The 23558-nt window shown below is 41.8% G+C and overlaps 1 protein-coding gene across 1 annotated transcript in view; it reads left to right on the plus strand.

Annotated features, from left to right (window-relative positions):
* CPD (carboxypeptidase D) overlaps positions 1-23108 on the plus strand; it is a 135964-nt gene extending 112856 nt beyond the window's left edge. Inside the window, exons 16-21 of the mRNA XM_089683053.1 lie at positions 2829-2924; positions 3007-3071; positions 6737-6868; positions 9135-9320; positions 13413-13512; positions 18385-23108. Coding sequence (XP_089539179.1) covers positions 2829-2924; positions 3007-3071; positions 6737-6868; positions 9135-9320; positions 13413-13512; positions 18385-18611 — 806 coding nt within the window. The 3' untranslated portion in view covers positions 18612-23108. The remainder of the gene's footprint in view (positions 1-2828; positions 2925-3006; positions 3072-6736; positions 6869-9134; positions 9321-13412; positions 13513-18384) is intronic.
* Positions 23109-23558: the final 450 nt, after the last annotated feature.

The following is a 23558-nucleotide window of genomic DNA, read 5'->3' on the forward strand; positions in this document are numbered from 1 at the left end:
CCCCCCTCTCTCTGCCCTCTTTCTCCCCCCCCCCTCTCTCTGCCCTCTTTCTCCCCCCCCCCCTCTCTCTCTGCCCTCTTTCTCCCCCCCCCTCTCTCTCTGCCCTCTTTCTCCCCCCCCCCCCTCTCTCTCTGCCCTCTTTCTCTGCCCTCTTTCTCCCCCCCCCCTCTCTCTCACTGCCCTCTTTCTCCCCCCCCCCCCACTGCCCTCTTCCTCCCCCCCCCCCCCCCACTGCCCTCTTCCTCCCCCCCCCCCCACTGCCCTCTTCCTCCCCTTCCCCTCGCTCTCCCCCCTACCTACTACATGAAACTGCAGTGCTGTCACCAGGGTCGGGGATTACATACTTACCTGCTGCATACTCTGCCCGCCCCTCCAGCTCTCCGACTTCCGCACCTATGGCAGGTATGTGGACCCGCCCCTCTGCTGAAACTTCGAGGACGAGAGGTGTCCGAAGTGCCTGCCTTACTCTCCGTCCCCTCATTGCCTGCTCATTTCAGAAGCGGCACATACAGGGACGGACTGAGCCTCTCATGGGGCCCTGCAGTGACCCCGGGTCCTCGGGCAGTGCCTCAATGGTCAGTCCGCCCCTGGTGGAGGTAGGTCTTATTTTCGGGGGACGGCTTATATTAGCGGTACTTCAAAAAGTACTGCTAGGTCTTACTTTCGGGGAAACATGGTACTAGCCTGCATGATAAAACACAGCTATTGGTGTGAGCTCTGTCAGGGAGCTTTATACAGTCAGGTCCATAAATATTGGGACATCGACACAATTCTAACATTTTTGGCTCTATACACCACCACAATGGATTTGAAATGAAACTAACAAGATGTGCTTTAACTGCAGACTGTCAGCTTTAATTTGAGGGTATTTACATCCAAATCAGGTGAATGGTGTAGGAATTACAACAGTTTGCATATGTGCCTCCTACTTGTTAAGGGACCAAAAGTAATGGGACAATTGGCTTCTCAGCTGTTCCATGGCCAGGTGTGTGTTATTCCCTCATTATCCCAATTACAATGAGCAGATAAAAGGTCCAGAGTTCATTTCAAGTGTGCTATTTGCATTTGGAATCTGTTGCTGTCAACTCTCAAGATGAGATCCAAAGAGCTGTCACTATCAGTGAAGCAAGCCATCATTAGGCTGAAAAAACAGAACACACCCATCAGAGAGATAGCAAAAACATTAGGCGTGGCAAAAACAATTGTTTGGAACATTCTTAAAAAAAAAGGAACGCACCGGTGAGCTCAGCAACACCAAAAGACCCGGAAGACCACGGAAAACAACTGTGGTGGATGACCAAAGAATTTTTTCCCTGTTGAAGAAAACACCCTTCACAACAGATGGCCAGATCAAGAACACTCTCCAGGAGGTAGGTGTATGTGTGTCAAAGTCAACAATCAAGAGAAGACTTCACCATAGTGAATACAGAGGGTTCACCACAAGATGGAAACCATTGGTGAGCCTCAAAAACAGGAAGGCCAGATTAGAGTTTGCCAAACGACATCTAAAAAAACCTTCACAGTTCTGGAACAACATCCTATGGACAGATGAGACCAAGATCAACTTGTACCAGAGTGATGCGAAGAGAAGAGTATGGAGAAGGAAAGGAACTGCTCATGATCCTAAGCATACCACCTTATCAGTGAAGCATGGTGGTGGTAGTGTCATGGCGTGGGCATGTATGGCTGCCAATGGAACTGGTTCTCTTGTATTTATTGATGATGTGACTGCTGACAAAAGCAGCAGGATGAATTCTGAAGTGTTTCGGGAATATTATCTGCTCATATTCAGCCAAATGCTTCAGAACTCATTGGATGCCGCTTCACAGTGCATATGGACAATGACCCAAAGCATACTGCAAAAGCAACCAAAGAGTTTTTTAAGGGAAAGAAGTGGAATGTTATGCAATGGCCAAGTCAATCACTTGACCTGAATCCAATTGAGCATGCATTTCACTTGCTGAAGACAAAACTGAAGGGAAAATGCCCCAAGAACAAGCAGGAACTGAAGACAGTTGCAGTAGAGGCCTGGCAGAGCATCACCAGGGATGAAACCCAGTGTCTGGTGATGTCCATGCGTTCCAGACTTCACGCTGTAATTGACTGCAAAGGATTTGCAACCAAGTATTTAAAAAGTGAAAGTTTGATTTATGATTATTATTCTGTCCCATTACTTTTGGTCCCTTAACAAGTGGGAGGCACATATGCAAACTGTTGTAATTCCTACACCGTTCACCTGATTTGGATGTAAATACCCTCAAATTAAAGCTGACCGTCTGCAGTTAAAGCACATCTTGTTTGTTTCATTTCAAATGCATTGTGGTGGTGTATAGAGTCAAAAATGTTAGAATTGTGTCGATGTCCCAATATTTATGGTCCTGACTGTACATAGTGACACTTAATTCATATATTCACACAGTAGTGTGGTGCATTGCGCTGCACTGTGGCGACATGCAGTGCCTTCCAGTGCACTGCAAAAAATGCAGGCAAACACATCGCCCATCACACAAGTGCGAACAATTGTGCCCTGGTGATGCCTTGCTTTTTATCTAGTACAGAAAAGCTCAGGTCACCACAGATAGTTTGAAGAACCCTAAAATTGGGCATAGTTTGTATATTTTCTTGTCAGGTTAGTTTGGTGAATCTTTTACAGATCTATCTTCCTTGTAAATTGTCAAGGCTGTTGTCTGTAACAGCAATTTACACTAGTGATCAAATTCTTCCAGGTGTTAAAATGATTGTACCTCTTAGATTTTTTTGGTTGATTTATTTTTCTTATTTATAAACAGAATTATTAATACTGCTGTTTATGTATTTTTATATAACAGTAGAGAACAAGGACACTCTGAAACATTTGGCTTCTGTCTATGCAAATAACCATCCTACAATACATCTGGGACATCCAGGATGCCCAAACAAGTCAGGTTGGTATTCAACAAGCATTTGTGTTCACCAAAAATTAGTTATGTGATGTTAATATTTATGGTTGTATATTTCTCTGGGTAGATGAGAATATTCCTGGAGGAGTGATTAGCGGAGCAGAATGGAGGGGACATCAAGGCAGCATGAAGGTAACCCACCATAAAAATATTGGCAAGAAATGTGAGTCATTCTCTACATATGTATTATTATCAGGGAGTTTTGAATCTTATTTCTACAGTGCAGGACTCTTCATAGAACATTGGTTATATGCAGGCTACCTTCCGATGATTGGACACTGGCACAAACCTTGCTAAGACCACCTCTAGAGTACACCCATATTACCCCCAACTACTCCGTGAGACCAGCTTTTTGCTAGTGTCCTTAGGGGCTGAATCTATTCTCTAGAGAAGTGTTACTTTTGTTTTCTTACCATTCTGGTTTTTTTATTCCTCTTAAACCTCTATTAAGATCTGACTGCTTACTACTAACGGCGTCCTAGCAGTTTCTGGATTTGGTACTCTTTTAGTGTGTACCTTGGGAACTACCCGGCCTGTTAATTTGTGTTTCAGACTCTTGGTCCTCTTTTAGGAGCTCACCTTGGTACGTAGTGAAATGTGTACAGTTAGCCACACTGTTTTACATAGGTCCAGGGTTGTGGTCCATTTCTATGGTTTCCAGACCCTGAGGACCACTTTGAGTATGACCGCCGTGATGAGTGATGCCTGGACCTTTAGTAGGCCCAGTATCTTAAGGTAAGACAGGGTGTATGGACATCAGTTCCTGGCTTTAAGTAACACAATCAGTGCGTAACACAATATGCATATATGGGAGGTATTTTGGAAACCCCTGCCATTTTTTTGTCCCTAATGTTTCTCAGTGCACCTTTGCTACACCATGTTCTGGTGTGAACTGGCCTTAAGACATGAAAATTCTTCTTCTCTCTGTACACAAGAGTATCACTATATATTATTTGTGTAAAGGATGTGACACCTATTTGTAAACCCCAACCGAGAATATACTGTAGGCTTGATCTTTATCAATAATTATATTTTTAGGTTTTATTTTAACTTTGAGACTTGTTGCTTTAACCTATTGTGTGTGTGTGTGTGTGTGTGTGTGTGTGTGTATATGTATATATATATATATATATATATATACAGTGGGGATCGAAAGTTTGGGCACCCCAGCTAAAAATTTGTATTAATGTGCATAAAGAAGCCAAGGAAAGATGGAAAAATCTCCAAAAGGCATCAAATTACAGATTAGACATTCTTATAATATGTCAACAAAACTTAGATTTTATTTCCATCATTTACACTTTCAAAATAACAGAAAACAAAAAAATGGCGTCTGCAAAGGTTTGGGCACCCTGCAGAGTTAATATCTTGTACTGCCCCCTTTGGCAAGTATCACAGCTTGTAAACGCTTTTTGTAGCCAGCCAAGAGTCTTTCAATTCTTGTTTGAGGTATCTTTGCCCATTCTTCCTTACAAAAGTCTTCCAGTTCTTTGAGATTTCTGGGCTGTCTGTCACGCACTGCTCTTTTAAGGTCTATCCATAGATTTTCAATTATGTTGAGGTCAGGATATTGTGAAGGCCATGGCAAAACCGTCAGTTTACGCCTCTTGATGTAATCCCCCATGGATTTTGAGGTGTGTTTAGGATCATTATCCATTTGTAGAAGCCATCCTCTCTTTAACTTCAGCTTTTTCACAGATGGCATCAAGTTACCATCCAAAATTTGCTGAAATTTTATTGAATCCATTTTTCATTCTACTCGTGAGATGTTCCCTGTGCCACTGGCTGCAACACAACCCCAAAGCATGATTGATCCAACCCCATGCTTAACAGTTGGACAGAGGTTCTTTTCATTAAATTCTGTGCCCCTTCTTCTCCAAACGTACCTTTGCTCATTCCGGCCAAAAAGTTCAATTTTAACCTCATCGGTCCACAGTTTCCAAAATGCATCAAGCTTGTCTATATGTTCATTTGCAAAGTTCAAACAATGATTTTTGTGGTGAGGATGTAGAAGAGGTTTTCTTCTGATGACTCTTCCATGAAGACCATATTTGTACAAGTATCTCTTTATAGTGGGATAGTGTACCACAACTCCAGTGTCTGCCAGATCTTTCTGGAGGGATCGTGCAGTCAAACGTGGGTTTTGAATTGTTTTTCTCACAATCCTGCAAGCTGTTCTGTCTGATATTTTTCTTGGTCTTCCAGATCTTGCTTTAACTTCCACTGTTCCTGATGACTGCCATTTCTTAATTACATTCCAACAGAGGATATTGATATATGAATGCTATCTTCTTATAGCCTTCTCCAGCTTTGTGAGCGTCAACTATTTTCAGTTTCAGTTTTCTAGACAACTGCTTAGAAGAACCCATGGTGCTGATTGTTGGGGCAAGGTCAGATGAGTCTGGGCATTTAAAACCTTTGAGATTGACATCACCTAGTCTTCCCAGACGATGATTGAGAACAATCCATGACACTGGCAGGTCTCAGCTTGGCAAAGGGGGCAGTGCATGCTATAAATTCTGCAGGGTGCCCAAACTTTTGCAGACGCCATTTTTTTGTTTTCTGTTATTTTGAAAGTGTAAATGATGGAAATAAAATCTAAGTTTTGTTGACATATTATAAGAATGTCTAATCTGTAATTTGATGCCTTTTTGGAGATTTTTCCATCTTTCCTTGGCTTCTTTATGCACATTAATACAAATTTTTAGCTGGGGTGCCCAAACTTTCGATCCCCACTGTATATATTTATTATTGTGAGGAATTAGCCCAGTAGCAGGTTGTGCTTGACTCCCTGGATGAGTCAGAGCACGGTGAAAGAGGCACAGCAGGATCTTGATGAATAAAATTGTGCTTTATTTACAAGGCAGGTGAACACACGGTGCATATATTCAAAAACAGCAAAACAAAAACTGAAAATAAAGCCTTGCCACACTAGGCTACGAACTACAAACACAGGTTCCTATCTAGCTGTCTGGATACAGCCTATCGCTGCTCAGACACAGAGGGGTTTATTTACTAAAGCTGGAGAGTCCAAAATCAGACTCCCTTCTGCATAGAAACCAATTAGCTTCCAGGTTTCATTGCCAAAGCTTCATTGAACAAGCTGAGGTTAGAAGCTGACTGGTTTCTATGCAGAAGGGAGTCTGATTTTGGACTCTCCAGCTTTAGTAAATAAACCTCAGAGTGTTCACACAGTCCAAAATCACACAGATTTACTCTCACCACAGTATAGTTTGGTTGCTTCTCAGTCTGTCCTGCACAGCAAACTGGTTCCAGGTTGGAGCATTCTCCTTAAGCAGCCTTAGAGATTTATAGAGCCCAGAGACCTTAACCTACTACAGCTGAGCTAATTACCCCAGTGAGCCAAAAAGGCTCACTACACAGCACAAGAGAAACAGTCTGTGTAAAGCATGAACCCGGGACAAATATATCTCCCATCCTGGACACATCCCTTTGTTCTTCCTGAACTCCTGTCACTATATATATATATATATATATATATAATATGCGCTTACTGCCAGTTGGTAGAGGGATAGTATTAAATTATGGACTGAAATGTCCTCATAGTTGGGATTTATCTGCATTCTATGTAGCACCCAAAATTTGGATGTATGTAGGTAGTGAATATTATACACTGCAGAGAAGCACAGCGTGCTTGTTTTAATTACAAGTAGAAACATTCAAGCAGCATGTCTTTCTCTGTATAAAAGAACACCAGTAAAGCTTATTTTGTCGCTAAAGACGCCCTGTTACGGAGTAAGAGCTTAACAAAATGTTAAATTAATGTATTTTTGCAGGATTTCAGTGTTACTCATGGTCATTGTCCAGAAATCACTGTGTACACTAGTTGCTGCTTGTTTCCTGGTGCTGGGCAGCTGAAGTCCCTCTGGACTGAGAACAAGAAATCCCTTCTGGCCATGCTAGTTGAGGTAAGATCTAAGCGCTAGGACTCAATGCATTAATTTCATTTTGCAGACTAAATATTTATGTACCTTCAAGTGATTCTAAAGGTTGTAATTAAAAACAATTATACCAAAATGTTATACTTACCTGCTCTTTGCAATGATTTTACACAGAACAGCCCCGATCTTCTTCATTTTAGTTCTCCCGCTGGCAGTCCTGGCTCCTCCCTCCAGCAGAGTGCCCACAATAGCAAGCCTGCTGCTATGGGGACACTTGAGCAGGCTTGCTCCCGAGCTGCCCTACTGTGAGTGGACATTGTCCATTCACACACAGAGCATGGCTTGGCCTTGCCTCCTACTCTCTCCTCATTGGCATACTGGCTATAATTGACAACTCCAGGAACCATTGGCTCTTGCTGCTGTGTGAGCCAATGAGGAGAAAGAGAACTAGGAGAGTCGCAGCTCTCATGCACGCGGCGGGAACTGCACCCAGAAGGTTTTTTTTAGCTTAATACATAGAATGCATTAAGGTAAAAAAACCTTCTACCTTTAGAACCACTTTCACTTACCTTATTGTATTTGGCTTTAAAAGTCAGCTACCCTCAAAACGGACATTTAAGTTGGTTGCTGGCAAGTTGTATCTCATGCTGTCTTCTGTTTCTTTGAGACTTCAGAGGTAAGATTTAAAGCATCCCTGTTACAATCATACCAACACAAATGGTTGGTGTCACACAGAAAGCTGCGTTTGGGAAAGGTCTTTGTTATAGTCTTAAAGTGACCCTGTCACTACTGGGTCACTCGTAAATAAAGCCCAGCCCGTAAAATATGGGAATGCCATCTATTTGCTGCTTACCGGCCTGCTACAGGTACTCAGCACAGCTGGTGGTGATTAATATCTGATTCCTTCCACTCGTACGTCCTGTAGTAAAATACAAGGTAGCTAGAGCAAATACAGGGTGTGGTAGGAGTAGCAGGCTTCGCACAGCCAGAAATGTTGAATTATTGCAACAAGCAGCAAAGCACCAGAGTTTCAACAAACTGGCCTGTTTATTGCCTGTTATTTCTTAGTCTGTGTTTTATTTACAACTGAGTCTGTGCTGAAGGGGGGCACTTTAAAGGGAAGGGGATAGGTGGTTTCCTACTGTACATAGTCTTCACTGAAATATCAGTTTTAGGTAGAGCTCTTTTTAACAGAATATGGTATAATTAATCACATAGTGTCTTTGTTTTGCCAGGCCTAGGACTCCGTGTATTATTGTGTTGACGTGTTTAAAGGGTATCTGAAGCCATTTTTTTTTTTTTCATTTAGTTCTAGTTTTATTTTTTTTTTTTTTTTTTTGAATATAGTGAAGAGGCTTTTTATTGCTGTCTGCTTCCCAACTGGGAAGAGTTAGCTTCTCTGTGTGTTCTAGTCACCATTGTCACTGGGATTGAGAAACTAAGAGTAAAAAAAAATTTTAAATTCTTACTGAAATTTGGTTACTTTGGAGTGTCTCCTCTCGCCTCCTGTTCTATCCTGAGACAGGAATCAGAAAAAACTCCCAAACGGGACACAAAGTAAATTTGATTGGTTGCTGTATAATTCCGTTTTGTATATCATGACTGTTTTTTGTTTAATAAACATTGCATTCAGTGTGCTTTTTTGAGTGCAGTAAACTTTAGGCTTTGGAATTTGGTCAGAACCTTATAATCTCAAAATTATTAACATTAGAAACATTTTCTGATACAAGTAAGACTGCAGCCACTGATGGGTTAAAAAAGAAGACAAAAGTAACTAGAGTAGGCAGTAACGTAAATGGAAATTGAGCGTGTAATAGAATCTTTGGATTTAAAGGTTTTCCATCAATAAATGATAGGGAAGTAATACAGCCAGCTCTGCTCCTGTTCACTTTGACAACAGGACTGTGAATCAGGCAAGGGTGTGTGTGCTGTGTATAGCTGTCAGTCTGTTTTTACACATCTTACATTTACTCTGTATTATGGGTTTATTCAGTTGTGTCTTTACTGGTCCATAGTGCATGTGTTTTTTTTATTTTATTGATTGATTTGTGTAATATTACGATATCATGAGGGCACTTATGTTTTACCTCTTTTATTTGTTTGATTTTAAGTACAATTCTTTTTTGTACAATGCTTGCTTGATCTCATGACAATGAACTTTCCACAGTTCTTGATTATCACATTCTGTACTATGTCTCCGAAATGGTAAACATTGCATTTGGTGCCAGCTCTGTCTAATACAGTGTGTTCAGTAATGAGGTGAAAGTCCTCACAATACATTTCCTGGTTCCAGGTACATAAAGGTGTGCATGGTATTGTAAAGGATGAGAAGGGAAAACCTGTCCCTAAAGCCACGATCATCTTCAATGAAGGAGTAAAAGTCTACACCAAAGAGGGAGGATACTTCCATGTTCTGCTTGCACCAGGTTACCATAATATTAATGCCATTGCAGAGGGCTATCAGCAGCAGAATACTCAGGTATGACTTTGCTCTAATACATTATATTATTAATATAGGACATTCAGATGTTGTCCATCTAAAATTATTGATTTTATATGTGGAGTCTAGTGGGCTAAAACACCTACTGGACCTTTTAACATCTGAGATTTTTGTTACTGGAATCTTGCCCTTTCCCAGCTCTATTCCTTGCATATTGAGTCTCTCACAGCTATAACAGGGATCTTCCTTCACACGCTTTAAAATAAAAACTAAGTTAATAGTATGGTGTTGCTATTCCCTATCAACTCCAGGGTCCCTACAATGAACTCCCTTTATTCTGCAAAAAACTGAAATATTTTTGGATGGACTGATACTTTCTGAAACAAAGATATATACAGTGCATATCGGTGTCTCCAAACAAATGCATGATGTTTTTTTTTTTTTTTTTTTTTTTTTTTTAAAATGGGCACATTATATATTTTTTTTTAATCTTGCTTTTGTCTTTGTCTAAAAAAAGTATTATGGGTATTGTTTGAAATAGTTGTCGCTGCAGTGGGCTTAATTCATAAAGCTGGTGTTGGTACACAGTGTTTTGCTGGCAGTGTACCACCTTTCCCCCGTGCTTTGCTGTGGTTTAGACAAAATAGGTACTGGGGGTACACTGAAGAGATTGTGGGAGTAAAATAAACACCATTGTTGGTTTCAACGGCACCAATAATAACCACCAGTATTGCTGTCATTGCCAGCATGTGCCAGGGCCAGTAGTAAACCCCAGCATGTGTAAGTACTATTATTATTATACAGGATTTTTATAGTGCCAACAGTTTGCTCAGCGCTGTACATTAGAATGGGAGACAGTACACGAGACAGTACAGTAACAATATGATTCAATACACAAGGGGTTCGAGGGCCCTGCTCCTTGGAGCTTACAATCTAGGAGGGAGAGGATAGTGGTACAGGAGGAAATAGCTGTGGGGGATGGAGTGGTAGGAAGAGTGGAGGTGTTCAGTAATTAGCTGAGGGCGGGGTAGGCTTCCCTGAAGAGATAGGTTTTCAGAGTGCGCCTAAAGGTGAGGAGAGTAGGTGATAGTCGGATGGATTGGGGTAGGGAGTTCCAGAGGATGGGGGAAGTCCTGGAGACGGGCATTGGAGGAGGAGACCAGGGAACTAGAGAGTAGGAGGTCTTGTGAGGAGCGGAGAGTACGTTTTGGGTGGTATTTGGATACCAGATCGGTGATGTAGTTTGGGGCAGTATTATGAACAGCTTTATAAGTCAATGTTTGCGTTTTGAATTTTATCAGTTGGGCAATCGGGAGCCAGTGGAGTTATTGGCAGAGAGGGGTGGCGGATACGGAGCTGTTAGTAAGGTGGATGAGTCTGGCCGCAGCATTCAAGATAGACTGAAGCGGGGATAGCCTGCGGTGAGGTAAGCCGATGAGGAAGGAGTTACAGTAGTCAAGGCGTGATATAATGAGGGAGTGAATGAGTTGGTTAGTGGTTTCCGGGATTAGTAACGGACATATTTTGGAGATGTTGCAGAGGTGAAGTCTACATGAGTTTGTTAGCAAATGAACCTGGGGCTGGAAGGACAGATTGGAGTCTAGGATGACACCTAGTATTCTGGCTTGAGGGGAGGGACTGATGGTGGTGGTGTTTGTCTTGATAGAGAAGTCAGGGGGGGAGGCACGGGCTGGGGGGAAAACTAGGAGCTCAGTTTTGGAAAGATTTAGTTTGAGGAAGTGGAGTGACATCCAATCCGATAGGTCGCTCAGTAGGCTTGTGATATGGGCGGAGACTGAAGGGGTGATATGAGGGGTAGAGAGATAGATTTGCGTGTCGTTGGCATAGAGATGGTAGTTGAAGCAGTGAGAGTGTATCAGTTGGCCAAGGGAGGAGGTGTAGATGGGGAAGAGAAGGGGCCCGAGGACAGAACCTTGAGGGACCCCACCAGAGAGGGGGAGTGAGGAGGAGGTGGCAGCGTTCTAGGTAACACTGAAGGAGCGCTGTGATAGATAAGAAGAGAGCCAGGAGAGAGCAGAGTCTCGGAGGCCAAGAGTGTAGTTTTTTTTTTTTTTGAGGAGGGGGTGGTCAACCGTGTCGAAAGCCGCAGAGAGGTTGAGGAGTAGGAGCACTGAGTAGTGGCCATTAGCTTTGGCGGTGAGTTTGAGTAGGGCAGTTTCGGTAGGGGGCGGAAATCTGACTGTAGGGGATCAATGAGGTTGTTGTCGGTGAGGAGGGAACTCAGGCGATTATGTGTAAGTATTAGCAGTAACCACCAGCATATGTTGGCTCACTGGCGAGGGAGAAGTTATTATTCTTGTATCTGTTTAAAAAAAGAAATGTTCCCACTGTGGATCTATCCGTGTCCTGCTTTAACAAAGTGACCACCATTCCAGTGGAAGATAAACCTAAGGATCCAACTGATAAGCAGTCGGACGCCCTCTTTCAAAACCTTGCTTTCCCTGGCAGGTCCTGCTCTTCATCCTGTCTTAGCTGTGACTTGACATTGCCAAACTCTGCCTGAATGGTCAAAGGCCCCTAAAAGGGATCTGGATCAGTTTAGCTTCTATCCCCCTCCTCATGTTATTGTCCTAACTGTCCTGTGTCACTGCCCAGATTAGCAGACCTCCCAGGTACTTGTCTCATGTATTTTGGATTAGGGTATCATTGCCCTAATTCCTTTTGCAGTACAGTTTCAGTGATTTACTTCAACCTGTTTAGAGCTCCTAAATCCATCTCCCCCTTCTTGCATCTCAAAGTACTGAATATCTTCATTCAAGCTCGGAACTTCTTTATGGAATCTACCAAGCCTGTCATCTGCAGTCTCCAGGGAGACTTCCTGGAGTCTTTGGACATCAAGGATGTGTTCTTGCATGCCCCCATTGCTCATTGCTTAGAGCACCTGGGTCTAGTTCTGAACACAACTCAGTATGACTTGTGTTACAGATGGGAGAAGTTTGATGTGGACCTTCTGGCCTCCAGTTTCCACAGCAAACTGGACAGGTTAATCTCCAGGTACAATGGAAGCACTGGATGCTCTCATGGCTCCATGGTATCAGTGCGCCCTGATCGGGTTCTTTCCTGCTTTGAAACTACTTCGTAGGCTTTGTCGGAGCCTGAGCGCATTCTGCAGATCCCCATTGATCTCTGTTGGCCCTGATGGATGTGATACTCTGTCCTGATAAAACTAGCAGACACTTCGTGGACTTTTTTAGACTACCCAGATCTTCTATCTCAAGGAAAAATCTACCATCCTGGTCTGCGCTGCAGGATCTAGATAGAGGGCATTCCAGTGATCTTCACTGCTTCAGATTGGCCAAGGCAGATGGTGGGGGGTTCAGCCTGATAACAGTTCTGGCAGACACAACATGAGCCCTGCTAAACTGACTTGATTTAATGACCCAAGGGTCAATCTGCTGTCCTGCTTCACAGTCGCTGGCTTTAACTACATGGCTGTCGAAGCCCAGGTTCTAAGGGATAAAGGCATCTCGGGTTCTGTGATTCCTGTTTGGATATATTACAGCTCCCTATATAGCAGCCTCATTTCTTATTTACATTAAGCCTTTTTTCTTTTTTTTTTTTTTTTAATAACAGACAGGTTTAAACATACTTGCCCTGAACCTCCTTTTCTCAGGTACCCCATCAGTGCTCCTATCTCCACCTTTTTCTGCGAGTGCCCCCAGAGCAACCCACTTGATCCTGAGCCGCGCTGCCTGTACCCATAGACACAGACAGCTTGGCTGGGCTCCACCCCTCCTTCCTGGTGACAGCAGTGGGGGGTGTGGGGCGAAACTGCTACCTAAATGTTTTTTACCTTAATGCAGGGAATGCATTAAGGTAAAAAATGTTAAGGCTTTAGAATCACTATAATGGGCGAAAAAGAGAAAATATATTGGTTTTTTTATTCAGTGTAAAGTTCTTTTCTTGGAGTCCATTGAAGGACTTTTTTTTAATTTTTTGCTGGTGTTCAGTCTCCCTTTAGGCAGCAGTATAACTTGAAGACTTAACCCTTCCTGTGTTCTTCAATAGACTCCAAGAAAAGGTTTTTAAAGTCCGTACAAAAATCTATTTTTTTTTTTGTTCGAATAAAGCAAGGATTCCACTTTATTTGTTCTTTTGTGTTCTTTCCAGGTTCATGTTCGACATGATGCAGCCAGCTCTGTTGAAATAATCTTTGTCATGGATAACCGTATTTTTGGACTGCCCCGAGAGCTGGTTGTCACTATTGCAGGTAGGATATTGTACCATATTTATTAAAAGTGTCAAAAGGTTACTCATCAATCACATACCTTGGTTATTAATAGCTTTAAGTCCACCCTATAGCAGAAATACTGCTACAGGACGGACTCCCTGCACAAAATCACGTGTATACATACACACGTGATTTTGCATTCCCGGGTAGGGGGTGTGCGCCGCCATTGGTGGCCTCAGCTGTCGATCATTGGGTCCCAGCCGGTGATTCCCCGCCACCACCCGGCAATCGCTGAGTATCACTGACATGGGAGAGACCTGTATATAATCAATACAGATCTCTCCCCTGTCAGCTCTTGCACACTGCTTTGTATGGCTCTGCATAGCAGTGACACCAAGTCAGTTCCCCCCAGTGTCAGAATGCCTGCCCCAGTCCCTCTATAAGTCACTGATTGCCACCATTATTAGTAAAAAATAATGCCAGTATAAATACCGCCATTTGTAGATTCTATAAATGTAAAGTTATTTTAACCCTTACCTGTAAAGTGATTCTAATCCTTAACCCTTGTGGCTAGGCAAGGTTTTTTCACTTTAATGTAGAGAAGGCATTAAGGTTAATGAACCTTAAGCATTTTAAGCACTTTAAATCAACTGGCTTAGAGGTTGCAGAAAAACACGGCTTTTTTACTATCTTATTAACCACCTCCCGTCTGGACCTTGGATCGGGACCCTACGCCCCGGTTCACATATATTCAATCGTGCGGGCCACGTTTTGCGTGTGCACAAGAGCCCATTCATTCAGTGTGGGCGGCGTAGAACTAATGGCACCCGCCCGTGGCTGCACGGGTTTTCGTGCGGATCCGCAGCGGCACCACCTGCACAGATGTGAAGCTAGCCTACATCAGGTTTGATCAATTTTCAAATATACATAAAAGTTGTAGACTCTACAACTTTCACACAGACTAAATAATATACACTGGTTTGGGTTATTTGTAGCAGAATACATTTGGCCTAAATTTATGGAAAAAAAGATTTATTTGCAAAATTTTATAACAGAAACTAAGAAAAACGTTTCTGTATTTTTTTTTTTTTGTTTACATAGCAAAAAAAAAAAAAAATAGCGATGAATAAATGCCAACAAAAAGACTTTCTAAAAGACTTATAAAAATTGCATATGGGTACAGTGTTGCATGACTGAGTAATTGACATTCAAAGTGTGACTGCTTTGAAAGCTTAAATATGCTCTGGACTGGAAGGGGATAAAAGTGTCCAGACCCGAAGTGGTTAAAAGAAATCTGTACTAAGAGAAATGTGAAGGATACTGTTGCTGATCTCCTTCTGAAAATGCTAGCTGCCTGGCTGTCTCTAGTGTCAATACATTTTAAACACAGACCAGGAACAAGCATGCAGACTAGCAAAGTGAAGGCAAAACTCCTGTTGTGCTTACTTGTTACTGGTAATGACTCAAAGTAGTGACACCATAAACTGCAATGCAACTATCATGTTTCTGAATAGCCTGTATATAGGGGTCCACTGTATAGGGATAACACGAGGTCCTCAAATAGGAGCCGTAACCACGATGCGATGCATACAGCACCGAGACGAGAACCGGAAGTGACGTAGGACGTGATGACGTGATGATGTCAGCACTAAGTGGGTAGTAATGTGTTTCAGAGCCTAGAGATGCGGCTTTGTCAAACCGTAGGGGGTTACAGCTCCTGTTTGCGTACCTCATCTCCCTTCTGCTATGCCTGGCATCGCTTCCCAGCCGCATTCTGCTTGATTGCTACAGCCGCTTCACTCTGCCTGCTCCCAGCTGCCTTCCTGATGAACTCTGCAAGTGACTTAAAGTGGAGCTCCACCCAAAAGGGGAAGTTCCACTTTAAGGACTGCTCCCCCGTTCCCCAATAAGGATTGGCACCTTTGGGGGCGGGGGGGGGGGGTAAGCGGGTACCCGAATTTGAAAGGTACCCACTTCTGGTCCGATCGCCTGGGTGATCGGAAGCGGAAGGTGTCCTTCCTCCCTCCCTGTAGTCTTTTGGGACAAGTGACAGGTCCCAGACAACTACATGACCATTCATGAAGCGCAGCGCTACTCGTGCATGTGCAGTGGGTACCCGGGTGTGAAGCCGCAAGCTATCACAGCCGGGTGCCAACACTGAAGCTGCCGGCCTCCTGGAATACAGGACGGCCGGTGAAACGAGCTGCGGAGAACACACCACGGGACCGAGGGACAGGTAAGTGGCTGTTTTTTAAAAGTCAGCAGCTACAGTTTTTGTAGCTACTGACTTTTATTTTTTGATAGGTTGAGTGGAACTACGCTTTAAGGCTGATTGATGTGCCTGCTAACCCCCACTTCTGTGAGTGAATTTTAACTCTGATTTTAATAAATGAATACACTTAGAAGGTGGCGTCTTCTGCTTTTTTGTCTGTACAGTTTACAGAGGCAGTCCAATACTCTGCTGGAGGAGATGCAAACATTGGATAGTGGACTTTTCACATTTGGACGCTTTACACTCTATAGTGACATTAGTCCCCTTGATTTTTAACCTCTCTACCTGCGCTACTGAGCTTTTTTTCCTTTTACCAGTTTGTTTTATTACATATCAATAATAAGAATAAAGTAACAGAATTTTAATTCAGTGTCAGCATATACAGCACATAAAGTTTTGCATAAGTTCAGTTGACATTTTCATTCTTACTTGGTATTACAGTAGAGCAAATCAGATGTAGCATCTATAAATTACCTGTTTAGTACAATACAGCCTATTCTGTTTACAGTATGTAGCGTCTTTTATACAGTCAGGTCCATAAATATTGGGACATCGACACAATTCTAACATTTTTGGTTCTATACACCACCACAATGGATTTGAAATGAAACAAACAAGATGTGCTTTAACTTCAGACTGTCAGCTTTAATTTGAGGGTATTTACATCCAAATCAGGTGAACGGTGTAGGAATTACAACAGTTTGCATATGTGCCTCCCACTTGTTAAGGGACCAAAAGTAATGGGACAATTGGCTTCTCAGCTGTTCCATGGCCATGTGTGTGGTATTCCCTCATTATCCCAATTACAATGAGCAGATAAAAGGTCCAGAGTTAATTTTGCATTTGGAATCTGTTGCTGTCAACTCTCAAGATGAGATCCAAAGACATGTCACTATCAGTGAAGCAAGCCATCATTAGGCTGAAAAAAACAAAACAAACCCATCAGAGAGATAGCAAAAACAAGTGTTTGGAACATTCTTAAAAAGAAGGAACGCACCGGTGAGCTCAGCAACACCAAAAGACCCAGGAGACCACGGAAAACAACTGTGGTGGAGGACCGAAGAATTCTTTCTCTGGTGAAGAAAACACCCTTCACAACAGTTGGCCAGATCAAGAACACTCTCCAGGAGGTAGGTGTATGTGTGTCAAAGTCAACAATCAAGAGAAGACTTCACCAGAGTGAATACAGAGGGTTCACCACAAGATGTAAACCATTGGTGAGCCTCAAAAACAGGAAGGCCAGATTAGAGTTTGCCAAACGACATCTAAAAAAGCCTTCACAGTTCTGGAACAACATCCTATGGACAGATGAGACCGAGATCAACTTGTACCAGAGTGATGGGAAAAGAAGAGTATGGAGAAGAAAAGGAACTGCTCATGATCCTAAGCATACCACCTCATCAGTGAAGCATGGTGGTGGTAGTGTCATGGCGTGGGCATGTATGGCTGCCAATGGAACTGGTTCTCTTGTATTTATTGATGATGTGACTGCTGACAAAAGCAGCAGGATGAATTCTGAAGTGTTTCGGGAATATTATCTGCTCATATTCAGCCAAATGCTTCAGAACTCATTGGACGCTTCACAGTGCAGATGGACAATGACCCAAAGCATACTGCAAATGCGACCAAAGAGTTTTTTAAGGGAAAGAAGTGGAATGTTATGCAATGGCCAAGTCAATCACCTGACCAGAATCCAATTGAGCATGCATTTCACTTGCTGAAGACAAAACTTAAGGGAAAATGCCCCAAGAACAAGCAGGAACTGAAGACAGTTGCAGTAGAGGCCTGGCAGAGCATCACCAGGGATGAAACCCAGCGCCTGGTGATGTCTATGCATTCCAGACTTCAGGCTGTAATTGACTGCAAATGATTTGCAACCAAGTATTAAAAAGTGAAAGTTTGATTTATGATTATTATTCTGTCCCATTACTTTTGGTCCCTTAACAAGTGGGAGGCACAAACGCAAACTGTTGTAATTCCTACACCATTCACCTGATTTGGATGTAAATACCCTCAAATTAAAGCTGACAGTCTGCAGTTAAAGCACATCTTGTTTGTTTCATTTCAAATCCATTGTGGTGGTGTATAGAGCCACAAATGTTAGAATTGTGTTGATGTCCCAATATTTATGGACCTGACTGTATGTGAACTAAGAAACCGGATGTGAATCATACATAATTCTGAACTGATTATGATTTCATGGCCTAACCTCCCAGCACTTCTATGAAAACAAGCAAATAGGATGGAGGATAAGCTCAGAATGACTTAAAGTGGTTGTAAAGGGCTATTTTTTAACTGCATTCTCACATCAAAAAATAAAATAAGATATAAAAAAAAAGTGGTTGTACAGGCTGAAGGTTTTTTACCTTTGTGTATTCTATGCATGAAGGTAAAAAACTATCAGTGTGCAGCTGCCCCCCTCCCATCAATACTTACCTGAGCCCAATCCCGATCCATCAATGCGCTCGAGAGCAACTGCTCTCCCTGGTCTCTCCCTCATCATTGGCTCCCACTGTTGTCGATCACAGCCAGTGAGGAGAGAGTAGGGAGTGGGGCATATAGTTCTACTCTAAGTTACAATGTGTGCCTTTTTCTTTGTTGAAGGTTATATTTTTTAACTGTTTGTTACCGGTTTTCAGGGGCCACAATGACAGCCTTGCTCCTTATGGCCTGCATTATCTGGTGTGTGTGCTCCATCAAGTCCAACAGACACAAGGACGGATTCCATCGGCTGCGGCAGCATAATGATGATTATGAAGATGAGATGCGCCTGATGTCTGCAGGATCCAAGAAATCCCTACTAAGCAATGAATTCCAGGATGAAACAGACACAGAGGAAGAGACATTGTACACCAGCAAACATTGAAACCACAAAATTGCCAGGACCAGTTGCACCAGGCAGGAGACCCAGTTCTCCCCTCTCTAGGCAAAAATTCCTGGTTTGGCTTCAGCAACTTCCTGATGTTCATACTTGCACATTTTGCCATTGATTTTCTTTGGAACTACATTTATGTTAAGTGTCCTTTTTATTTTATTTGATATTATTTTTGTGTGTTTGTGTGGATGAAGCCTATTGTCTGCTAGCAGAATAATGCGAAGATTTAAGGAGCCGAACAACATTGGATTGCAAGTGAAGCCTTACCTAGCGCACACTTTACTGCTCAGCGGCCATTATAGGTTAGTTAGGATCTATTGCAATATTTGGCGAGGTGCTTTACTGAGCCTTTGTACTTCTTTCTACTATGACATCCCCACAGCAGAACAATATGACTGTCTAGGTGAAAGTGATGTCATCTTTATTGTATTTGCTAACTAATTGGGATAATTTCTTGACCAATTTCTTTTTTTTTTTTTTTATTTAATTTTTTTTATCTTTTATGCCACAAAAGCATGAATGTTTCACATGAGAATACTAACATTCATAACAGTTGCTGAATGTCCTTTTAAAAAAAACCAAAAAGGTTGGGAACCTAGAGTTCTTTATTGTCTCTTCAGGACATGATAGTTATGAAGAGGTTACGGACATAAGGTACATCAGAACACCAGCTTTATCTATAGGCTGCTGAATTGTCAGCAGGCTTTCCCATTTACCATGACTTGCCATTTCCAGCAAGGTAACAAAAAGCACATTTGCCCAGAATCCTTTGCTTGCTGTGTTCATTTACTCACTGAAACATAGTAGGTATGTTTTTCATTACTGAAAGCCAAGCTAAATAATGCACTACTATTCCCTATGTGGGAATAAAATATTTCTGCCTATGTATAAGCGATAAATGAAGAGGCATCATATTTCTCATTAATGAGGATGAGGCCCCATGTTTGTAGTCCCTACATATTGTGGGTTTGATCAAGTTACCTATGTTTTAGATCTGCAATGTTTGTTTTTTTTTTTGTTTTTTTTAATTGTCTTTTTGTCATGTTTGTGACAAATGGTAAATCTTTGATCTTTGTTTCAGTTTGCTAAGATAGCTGCCAAATCCACTGCCTTATACTGTCCTATACATCTTGGACGGGATTCATCACTCCTGTCCCATGCAGTAATTATCCATACACTTTTTTCACTGATTGTACTGAAAATGCTATTGGCCTTTGAAATTTTATACCCATCTAAGAGATTGTTACAGGTAATTCTGTCCCTGGGTAAGGTGTTGTATATTGAGAACTGGTTGCTTTTGGGCATTCAGTATGGAGAGGAATAGTTATTTACATGCTGAAGCATGCTCTTCTAGTGATTTTTCACCAACTTGGTTTGTAAACAGACGTCTTATCTGATCAGTAAATATACTGATGTGATTAAAGGTTCTTTCCAGCAGCTCTGCTGTTCTTATTCAATGTTTGAGGCTTTAAGCTCTTGAATAACATGCACTTTTCGTATTGCTGATAAATGTTTTTAAGCAGCACATTAGGCAAAGATTTTATCAACAAATATCTGATCCTTATTCTGATTAAAGGGTAATTCTATTGACTAGTGTTCCATTTGTGTAGATTGAGGACAGATTTATGTCTTTTTCACCTTCATGTCTGTAGGTTTACTGATCTGCCTAGTTACTAATGTGCGGTCTTTCCAAGTCACTCTGGTTTATAGCACTCTACCTGCTATAGGTCTCCTGCCTTCTGTGGGCAGTTTTTGACATCCAGTGTGGAAAAGCTGCAGTGCGGAGCAGGTAGCTAAGCGAGCTTGTACACAGGACTTTACACCCAAGAAAATAGGGAAACCAAGGATAGCTTCTTGTATAATACTCAGCCGTTATTCACTGAATGCTTTCTGGTGACCTTCATTTTAACATGGACTTTTCAATAACATGAAAATGTTGTACTATATTTTTGTGCAGACATGTTGCACAAATATGTCAGTAAAAAGTACTGAATCTCCAGTTACTTACAATGACCTTTAATAAAATAATAGGAATATACGCTTAGACAGCCAGTGCTTAAAAACAGGAGCGTGGAAGTGTGAGATATTATCAAATACAGGGATCTGTACACTTGCTTCAGGATGTCTGCATCTGTGTCAGGCCAATACCAGCCAACTTTTTGATAGCAGGTTTTAGACCCAAAGTCAGTTTTTTGGGGGGGTTTCTGCTGGCCTTGACTTTACTGTGAACATTTCTTATTTTCTGTCCCTGTAAAGTCTGTCATCAGGACAGAAAGACCATACAATAACACCTGAAAGTTCTCACCCCTACCCCATTATACTAAGAAATAAAGTGTTTTCATGCTCTTTACCCTCACTGGAGAGAATTCACATTATTAACTATCCCAGTGGCACCCTGGGACCAGGACAAAAAAAATTAAGCAAACCTCCCTAGTAAGGTCATAGATGGCAATGAAACCTGACATGTTCGAACACTTCCCCACTTTATTCAAAGCTTCATATTTAAAAAAAAAAAAAAAAGCTATATTTTAGAATGAGCTGTGGATAGCTTTTTGAACAGCATAGAAAATATGGGGCTGGCTTTTTAATGTGTTAAACATTTGGCATGATGATGTTCTAACAACATAATTCACATTTCTCACTTATTTTTTAATCTTCTAAATCAAATTAACTAGCTTGTTTTTAGTATAACCACACTCTGATTTAGATTAATTAAAGTGTTACTAAACCCAGTACCCTGCATTCATTATATCTGGTTTCCCACAGTACAAACAACATGGACATGTTTAGTAAATATAAACTACTAAATACTTTTTCTCATCAGCAATTAGAGCAGTCTTGTGACTTCTATCAGTGTCCAGCAGAGCACTGGTTAAAGCTTATAGGAGGAGTTTTCATTCTCCTCTCACTGTCCTGTGAGACTGCAGTACCGTTGACCCTCTGTCTGGACAGCGCAGATTGGCCCTGTGCTGATCACATGCACTCTCCCAAAAAAAAAACAAAAAAAAAAAAACCTCTCTAGCAGTACACACTAAACTGGGCATGTGATTCTTGCCCCCAAGGCACTGCTCTATCAGGAGATAAGTCTGGGAGAGTGAAAGAAGGGGAGGATCAGAGAACACAGGATTAAACATCTTTTTACCACAATGCAGAGGATTAACCTCTTACGTTTCACTGTGAGTATAACAAGTATGCTTTACTGCAAATACAGATACTGTTGTGGGTTTAGCAACACTTAAAGGCTCGGTTCACACTGTGGTTGCGGGTGCAGGACAGGGTGTAAATCATACCTACCTACACCTGCAACTACCAATAGCCAAAACACGTTGCTCTTTTGTAGTCGTGTGGGGCTGCCATTCATTCTTAAGCATTCAAAAGCAGCCTGTAATCTCCCTGTGGTTGCATTTTTAAAAAGGTTCAGGGACCTTTTTCCTGCATTTCCCACAGGTATAACAGCCCATTCAAATGAATGGGTTGTTGTGGCTGCTCAAATGAGAGCCTTAGCAAATGGAATGGTGTGAATGTATTATAAATTTCAAATTTGTAAGACTGATGTTTTACTGCAAATCTGCTTGTCCTGTGATACCAGAGATCTCTCCTACCCCAAGACATAGTGGGGAGAAAACTACAGTACTGACATGTCCCACCGAACCTGTGTAGGGCAGGATGTAAAAATAAGGATGCACTTTCCCTGCTCTCTGCGTAAGCACAATGGCACGATATTTAGCTATTGTAAATTGAGACTGGATTTTATTTAAAATGGCATTTTTAGACTACAGAATAACTAGAGATTCAGTACAGTGTACTGTAATTCTTGTGCTATGTATGACAGCGTATTGTGATAAAAGAGACAGGCAAGCACCTTATTATATCAAAGTACCACTTTCAGTTGAAGTTTTGCAACATACACGCTAACCCGCTATTGTCTTGCCATGCCATACTGTATATACATCTTTAAAAGCATTTTGTTACAAATCAAAACACTTGTCTAAGATTCCTTTTAATGGAAACTTATTAATGCTATTCTGCTCTTACATTTTATATATTTGACAGTGAAAATTAAAAAAAAAAAAAAAAAAAAAAAGCAAGCTGAGGCCAAGCAGTATTAAGGGTTTCTCTCAATAAGGCACTCTGGATATGTATTTTCTGCCCTCCTGTATCGATATGTAATAACTCCTGAAGTGCCTTGTTGCAGCATATGAAGCATATGGCATTGGTCAGTACAATGCTGCAATACCTTAACATGAGGATGAATACAGTGACTCTATTGAAAGTGTTAATTATGCTTTAAAAACATTCATTACATTTAGTTGAAGTTTGGATGAAAACCTCAATACTGTTGTTAAATTGGTATAAAGATGATGGTATGTATTGCTTTTGTGCCTGTCAAGAGCAGCCCATTCTACATGATGTCTTTTATGTTTTCACTTGATTTTTATATTCTCATCCTTTTGTGGTAATAAATTCAGGATGCATATTTGTGTGAAAGACTCATGTAGCTTATTTTGTGCTTTATTTCTATTAGGCCTCATGCACACAGATGTTTACATACTTGGAATGGCACATACAGCTGTACATACATGTGAACGGTTGTGTGCGGCAGGCAGCTTGTAAATGCACTGGTTTTTGTATCAGTATTTTTCTGCACTTACAGCATATTTCCCCAGATGCGCAACTTTGTGTTCGGGAACAATACACCACATGCTCTGGTGAACACAGAAGCCATCCACATATACAAGCAGCTGGCCCCATACAGCTATTGCCAACTGTAAATGGCACTGTGGCTTCCCAGGCCAAAGAAAGCACTGGACAATTTACACTATGAGACTTGGCATATAAGACCTTAAAGCTGAACTATACTCGCCTCCAATCCTGAGATACGCTGCCCTGAACTCCCCGCCCGGCAGTTCACAACTTCAGGCGGCCGGTTTCCAGGTC

This window comes from Staurois parvus, unplaced genomic scaffold (assembly GCF_062004578.1).
Source record: "Staurois parvus isolate SC_StPar_1 unplaced genomic scaffold, SC_StPar_1.0 ptg000299l, whole genome shotgun sequence".
NCBI classification, from domain to species: Eukaryota; Metazoa; Chordata; class Amphibia; order Anura; family Ranidae; genus Staurois; species Staurois parvus.